Source organism: Trichechus manatus, unplaced genomic scaffold (genome assembly GCF_000243295.1).
Source record: "Trichechus manatus latirostris isolate Lorelei unplaced genomic scaffold, TriManLat1.0 scaffold00330, whole genome shotgun sequence".
Classification (NCBI taxonomy): Eukaryota; Metazoa; Chordata; class Mammalia; order Sirenia; family Trichechidae; genus Trichechus; species Trichechus manatus.
Window position 1 is genome coordinate 803,263 of NW_004444266.1, and position 8,103 is coordinate 811,365.

The 8,103-nt window shown below is 34.8% G+C and overlaps 1 protein-coding gene across 1 annotated transcript in view; it reads left to right on the forward strand.

Moving 5' to 3' along the window:
* Positions 1–8,103, forward strand: part of AGPAT5 (1-acylglycerol-3-phosphate O-acyltransferase 5) — a 58,314-nt gene that overhangs the window by 22,742 nt on the left and 27,469 nt on the right. Inside the window, exons 4-5 of the mRNA XM_023725575.1 lie at positions 3,937–4,026; positions 7,385–7,435. Coding sequence (XP_023581343.1) covers positions 3,937–4,026; positions 7,385–7,435 — 141 coding nt within the window. The remainder of the gene's footprint in view (positions 1–3,936; positions 4,027–7,384; positions 7,436–8,103) is intronic.

The window sequence follows — 8,103 nt, forward strand, 5'->3', positions numbered from 1 at the left end:
GGTCGAGAAGGGAGAGGGTTGACATGTTGTGGGGTTGTTAACCAATGTCATAAAACAATATGTGTACTACTGTTTCATGAGGAACTATTTGTTCTGTAAGCCTTCACCTGAAGTACAATAAAAAAAAAAAGTGGTAGAAGAAATTATTTTGTCTGAGACTTTGTTGCTTCAGTGCCATGACCCAAGAACTCCAGTGGAGTAAGGTTTCTGATGTGAAGGGAAGAATATTTATGAACAGGTTCTATAACATTTTGAAATTCTAAAAGGGATGATGGAATAAGATGCCAAAACAACTTCTTGAATAATAAGGCAATTTACACCCCAAAATACCAGCCAGGTGCTTTTTTTGTCGTTTCTCAATTTCCTTTTCCCTTCATTTCCATTTTACTAGGATCCTTTGTCTCTTTTCCTCTCCTTGACCTTCTCAGCCACCAGACAAGATTGGGTAGTGATTTTGTGGAGGTTATCTCAGAGTGTAACTCTTTGAGTATAACTCAGAGAGAGACACATGAACACAGGAACCCCAGTAAGATCATGCTTTGTTTTTATTATTATCCCTGTCAGCTCTCATTTTTTGATTTAAGAATTAAATCTGTTTTTGAGAACAAAGATCTCAGGTCAACTTTAGAAGTTTTTTAGTCTACCCATTTTACTAACTTCAGATCAAGCTAAACCTTTTATAATTATTCTTTAATAGTCCTAACCCAAAACCAAACCCATTGCCATTGAGGATTTTGACACATAGCGACCCTAAAGGACAGAGTAGAACTACCCCATGGGGTTTCCAAGGCTGTAATCTTTAGGGAAGCAGACTGCCGCATCTTTCTTCCGCAGAGCAGCTGGTGAGTTCGCACTGCCAACCTTTCGGTTAGCAGCCGAGAGCTTAACCACTGCACCACCAGGGCTCCTTTTAATAATCCTAGAGGCCCCTAAAGCTGATTGGAGCTTTAGCCAGGGGAATTTTATAACTTGATTTGTGCCCGACTGCCAACAAAGTGTAACATCAAGGACCCAGTGGATTTTATTTTAGTGTTTGAACAAAATGCCCGTTCTTTATCACCTGGGAGAGAGGATCAAAGCCTGGTGAGTGCGCTCACAGTCTCCCCAAACCCCTAGTGGTGGTGAGAGGTGTTGATGGGCTGTGATGAAATTAAGATAGAAGTGGCAGCTACAACTTTCAGTCAACAAAGGTACTTGTTTATGGGTGTAATCCCTGCACCCAAAGTCACAGCTGAGCCCTCTGTTTCAACTTCTGAAATTTCACATCCTTCCCTTCTGTTTTAGTACCCTTAACACTCTCATTATCGATTTTCCTTGTTTATTACATTAACTTCCTAAATGGTCTTTCTACCTCCAGATTTTTTTCTTCTCTTAAAGTTTTCTTCTTCTCATTTCTCATTGCTTTCCAAACCATAAATTTAGTCAAGCCACTTATCTCCTCAAAATTGTATGTCTCCCAGCTGCATAAAATCCAAATCCCCTTGCTTATCATTCATCTAGCTTTCTAGTCTACATGTAATTCTCACATCCATATGCTTGTTCAGGCTAAGGTAAATGCCTTTTCTACTTTTTCTTTAAGGTCCAGTTTAGATGCCATCATGAAATCCTGAGTCTAGCAGTAACTCTTTCCTCCATCCTACTTATGTTTTTGACTGTCTTTACTATAGCACTTACCAAATTCTCTTTATACTTGTATACATATCTGACTTCCCTACTAATTTGTAAGTTCCTTAAGGAAAGATACTTTGTCTTCGTTTCTGTAACTTCCGCATACCTGTATGTGAGAGAACTGTCCCTCTTATGGTTTTGAATTAAAATAGACTTTAATAAGAAAGTTAAATGACAGGAAAGAAATAGTATGGAAATAGTCATGCTATCGCTAAAATCTTGAGGAAACGTTACTTTAGAATATATGCATTCTATGGTCTTTATTTTTAAAGAGTTGATAAATTTATCCTCATCAATCATTTCTTTATTTGGGTAAACAGTGGCATAAATTCTATAGAGTACTTTGAGTTTCTTATCTGCACTCAGCCAGCTCTCTGGATGTGGGACCATGACTAGAATCGAAGGCCACCTAGCTTCCTCTCCTGTGTGCTGGGTATCTTCATACTTTTCTTCACTTCTCTCTCTGTCCATTTTCTTTTACTCTCTACCATATTCTTAAGACAAAATCAAACTTGATGAGTTCAAATTAGTACCAGAAATCCAAACCAAAGCCGTTGCTGTCGAGTCGATTACAATTTATAGCAACCCTATAGGACAGAGTAAAACTGCCCCATAGAGTTTCCAAGGAGTGACTGACTAGTGGATTCAAACTGCTGACCTTTTGGTTAGCAGCAGAGCCCTTAATCACTGCGCCACCAGGGCTTCAGGAATACAAATAATATGCTGACTTGATGAAAAGCTTTAATGAAGTGTACTTATGAAGTTTAATTAAAGTTTTTAATAAAAATATTTTTTTGTTTTGTTTATTGTTGTAGTTTAAGTGAAAGTTTACATTTCAAGTTAGTTTCTCATACAAAAATTTATACATATATTGTTATGTGACCCTAATTGCTGTCCCTATACTGTGACAGCACACTCCTCCTTTCCACCCCTGATTTCCCATGTCCATTCAACGAGCTCCTAACCCTCCCTGCCTTCTCATCTCACCTCCGGATAGAAGGTATTTAGTCTCATGTATCAACTTGAGCTAAGAAGCACACTCTTCACAAGTATCTATTTTATGTAAAGATATTCTTTATTTATATATAAATTTTATTTTTTTGGTGAAAATACGTACAGCAAAACATACTCTTAATTCAATGATTTCCGCATGTATAACTGAGTTACATTGATTACATTCTTAAATTGTACATCCATTCCGTTGTCCTTTTCTAAATTATTCTACCACCATTAAGATAACCTGACTGCCACCTAAACTTCTCATCTAACCTTTTGAGTTACTCTTGTCAATTTGATCTCATATAGATAATTCTTTAAAAGAGCACAGTGCTCAAGGCAGACATTCTTATTAAGCCAAACTATTGTTTGGTTGAAAGATGAATTCAAGGGATAGTTTCGCTTTAAGGTTTAAAGATTATTTCAGGGAATAGTTTTTTTGACACTTTATTTTTTAGAGCAGTTTTATGTTTACTGAAAAATTTCAAAGCAAGTACAGAGAGTTCCCATATACCCCTTTCTCCCTCTGCATATAGCTTTTTTTCTATTATTAACATCTTGAGTTAGTGTGGTACGTTTGTTACAGTTGATAGGCCAGTGTTGATACATTATTAACTGAAGTCCATAGTTTGCATTAGGATTCACTCTTTGTTTTGTACAGTTCTGTAGTTTTTGACAAATGCATAATGCCATGTATCCTCCATTAGAGTATCATGCAGAATAGTGTCACTACCCTTAAAATGCCCTGTGATCCACCTGTTTCATCCTTCCCCACCCCAAACCCCTAGAGTTTAACTTAATTTTTACAAAAGTGCCACATAAATGTCTGTAGCTGGGTCAATATTTTAAATCCCTAAAGATTTTGAGTGTTGACATTTTAAGGACACTTTTTAGTGGGTAGTAAGCCAGTGGGAACATCGTGAGCTAAGATCTTACCCAACTGATCAAATTTTTTATTTTAAAAAATAATTTTTAAGAAAGAGCATTTTAACTGCCAAAAAACCTAAATGTTACTCCATAGAATATGAACTCAGTGTTTTATTTTTCAATACGATGTAGCAATGCAGTTTTATTTGAATTATGTTGAAACAGGATAATTCTTGTTCTTTATATGTTAATATTTGAATGTATTAAACATTATTTAAATTCTGAAGTGTAGTTTTATTCTTTATTCTTTGGAGTAAAGTTGCCTTTTTAATGGCTGTGGCCATCGGATATTTTAAAAGTAAATGCCTTTTTCCTCAGTTTTTTTTTTTTTTTTTAATGTGACAGCATGGAGGAATCTATGTAAAACGAAGTGCCAAATTCTGTGAAAAAGAGATGAGAGACAAGCTGCAGAGCCACGTGAACGCAGGAACTCCAGTAAGATTATGCTTCATGTTTATTATTATCATCAACTCTCATTTTCTTGATTTGAGAATTGATTTAAAATTTAAGAATTGTTTTGAAAATATATTATCTCATGTATAATAAGTAATTCAGAGGTTTTATTTTTTTTGGCAACAGAAACTGTCTAAATAGAGATGAGCAGTTCTTTTTGGCCATCAGAAGAATTACTGCGATGATTAAATCCTTTGCTGGTGGTTGTCAATATTGACATTAAAGTGGAATAAAAAGAACACTTGATGTCTTTTAGAGTTTGTAAATAGAAAATAGAACTGTACTTGTAATCTGATACTTAAGCTACTTTAAGAGCTCATCTAACTCTGCTCTTCTATAGTATCAGATTTAGTTTTAGAAGAAGCAACTCTTTTCTATCAATATAAATTTGGATTTCTTCTATGTAACTGAGTTATTTCAAAGGCCAAAAAAGTATGAATAGTTACAAACAGAATCATTCAGGTTCTTTTTATAAAGAATTCTTTTATAAAACTTTGCTCAAAAAAAAAGGAATCTCAATTTTCTATTTGAAGAATGCTAATTGCTGCCAAATGACTTTTCCCACGACTCCCTCCTAGGACAAAGCAGCATAATTGTAACGATTCCTTGTACTTTATCTATCAGTGCAGACACGTCTTCTGTTCTGTTGTTCAGGAACTTTATTCATGTGTCCAGGTTCTTTTCTTTCTTCTTTCTGGCCCTCTCCTTCACCTCCATCTTTCCTGCTCCTCCCTCTTTCCTCCTCGCTCTTCTCTTCTCCTCCATTTCTGCTTTTTTTCCCCGTCTCCTCACCCAGGCTCATAGGCGGCAGCCAGAGCTCATATTTAAAGAAAACGTTCCCACGTCAGATGGTGAATTGCCCTAACATTAATGTTTTTTACTTATAAACATTTTCTAACTTTCGCATTATGAAATTGCGTCCTCTTTGGGGACGACCTAGAGTAAGATGCAATGACATGAACAGTGTCCTTTAGCCTATTACAGCTTATCCTTGAGGACACAGCATAATGTTTGAATGGGTCTGTTTAGTCTGAAATAACTTGGGAAAATTTGGGCAGAATTGGAGTTATTGTTTGTGTATAGATTGCCATAAAATATAATAGGTTGGCAATATGTAGATCTACTGTCCTTTAAAAAATATTTAAAATTAAAAAAACGTTAATTTATGCATTAAAGAGTCCGTCCCACTTCTGTCCTCTAGCCATCTAGTTGCCTCCAACCACAGACAACTACTGTTTTTGTGTATTCTTTGGAGGCATTGTATATGTCAAAAAACAATCATAGTTCCTTTTTACATAAACATTAGTGTTCTGTATATACTTTTTTCACCGTGTATTTTTTTTAAAGTAAATATAGTTGAGATTTTTCATGTTAGCGTCCATAAAGAGTTCATTTACGTTTTTTTAAATGGCCATATGGTATTATATTTATCTACTGTAATTTATTTCACCAGTCCCTTATTGAAGGACATTTAGATTGTTTCTAAACTTTTTTAGCATCCTTCTCAAGGTAAAATTTAAATACTATACAATTCATTTGTTTTAAGTGTATTATTCAATGATTTTTACCACATTTATAGAGTTATGCAACCACCATCACAACCCAGCTTCAGAACATTTCCATAACCTCAAAAAAATTTCTCATGCTTACTTACGGTCAGTCGTCATTTCTATCCCGGACAACCACTAATCTGCTTTCTATATGGATTGTCTTTTTTGGACATTTTATATACATTGAATTCTACAGTATAGTCTTTTTTTGTCTGGCTTTCATTAACTAAACGTTTTTGAGGTTAATTCATTTTGCACACGTATCAGTTGTTCACTCCTTTTTATTACTGAATTGTGTTCTGTTGTACAGATATACCACATATTGTTTATCCATTCACCAGTTAATGGACATTGGGGTTGTTTCTACTGTTTGATCGTTAGAAATAATGCTGCTATGTACGTTTGTGTGTGTACGTTTGTGTGTATACGTCTTTGTGTAGACATGTGTTTTTACTTGTTTTGGATAGGTAGATACCTAGCTGTGGAATTGCTGAATCATATGGTAAAATTATTTTTAAGAAACTGCCGAACTGTTTTCCAAAGTGGCTGTACCATTTCACATTCCCATCAGCAATGTATAGGGCTCCAGTTTTCCTACATCCTCAGCAACATTTCTTTTTCAGTATGATTACCCAATTGTTCCAGCATGATTTGTTGAAAACAGTATTGTTCTCCACTGAATTATCTTGGCACCGTTTTTAAAACTGAACTGGATTCATTTCTGGATACACTCTTCTGTTCCACTGATGCCAGGACCACATTGTCTTGGTTAACATAGCTTTATAGTAAGTCTTGAAACCAAGGAGGATAAGTTCTCTAACTCTGTTCTTGTCGAAATTGTTTTGGCCATTTTAAGTCCTTTGTGTTTTCATATAAATTTTAAGTTTAGCTTGCCAGTTTCTACAGAAAGCCTGCTGTTATTTTTATTGATTTGGATTGAGTCAAATTTATAGATCCATTTTACATTTCATCTGTTAACGGGCATTTAGGTTGTTTCCACCTTTTTGCTATTGTGCATAATGCTGCAGTGAACATGGGTGTGCGTATGTCTATTCGTGTGACAGTTCTTATTTCTCTAGGATATATTCTTAGGAGTGGGATTGCTGGATCATATGGTATTTCTGTTTCTAGCTTTTTAAGGAAACACTGCATCATTTTCCAAAATGGTTGTACCATTTTGCATTTCCACCAGCAGTGCATAAGAGTTCCAGTCTCCCTGCAGCCTCTCCAACATTTGTTATTTTCTGGGTTTTTTTTTTTTTTGATTCATGCCAGTAATGTCAGGGTGAGACGGTATCTCATTGTGGTTTTGATTTGCTTGTCTCTAATGTCTAGTGATTGAGAGCATTTCCTCATGTATCTGTTAGTCACCTGAATGTCTTCTTTGGTGAAGTGTCTGTTCATATCCTTCTTCCATTTTTTAATTAGATTTTTTGTCTTTTTGTTGTAGAGGTGTTGGATTTTCCTGTAGGTTTTAGAGATTAGACCTTTGTAGGATTTGTAATAGCCAAAAATTTTTTCCTGGTCTGCAGGTTCTCTTTTTACTTTTTTGGTGAGCCTCAGTGTTTAATTTTTAGAAGATCCTAGTATCTAGCTTATCTTCTGGTGTTTGTGCATTGTTAGTTATGGTTTGTATCCTGTTTATGCCATGTATTAGGGCCTCTAGTGTTAACCTTATTTTTTCATCTGTGATCTTTATAGTTTTTGGTTTTATATTTAGGTCTTTGATCCATTTTGAATTAGTTTTTGTGTATGGTGTGAGGTATGGTTCCTGTTTCATTTTTTTGCAGATGGACATCCAGTTTTGCCAGCACCATTTGTTAAAAAGACTATCTTTTATCTTTTCCCCATTTGATGGACTTTGGGCCTTTGTTGAAGATCAAGTGACTGTAGGTGAATGGATTTACATCTGGGTCAGAAATATTTCTTGAATTAACCCTGAATGATTTCTTGCTTTCTTGCTGATCATTAATGTTCCTTTTAATTAAACATCTAAGAGATAGGAAATAATGCCACATGACTTTTTGTTAACTATTCAAATCATAAATCATCTTGTTTATAAATATAGAGCCACATGACTTTTTGTTAACTATTCAAATCATAAATCATCTTGTTTATAAATATAGAGCTAAAAGCTCATAACCATCAGTAATTGCTTTCATGACTTTGAATACAAACTTTACTGATGTAAAGTGTATTTCCAGGTTGTTGAATTTGTGGGGTTTGGAACTAATTTTAATATTTTTCTTCCTGTTTTTCTTTTAGTTGTTGGAATATAATGAGAAATTTATCGATTTTTTTCCCTCAACTTTACCCACTTTTCTACATTTTCTTGACAGCTCTGGCCATCCTTTATTATCAAATACAGAGATACATAACACAATATTTTAATTTCTAAGTTAGGCAAAGATAATGGGTTCTAAACACTGTCTATATGGATCAATAAAAAGCTTGTATAATTGCATGGAGCTAAAGATGCAAAATTACAGAGATACCATTTTACCAGTTT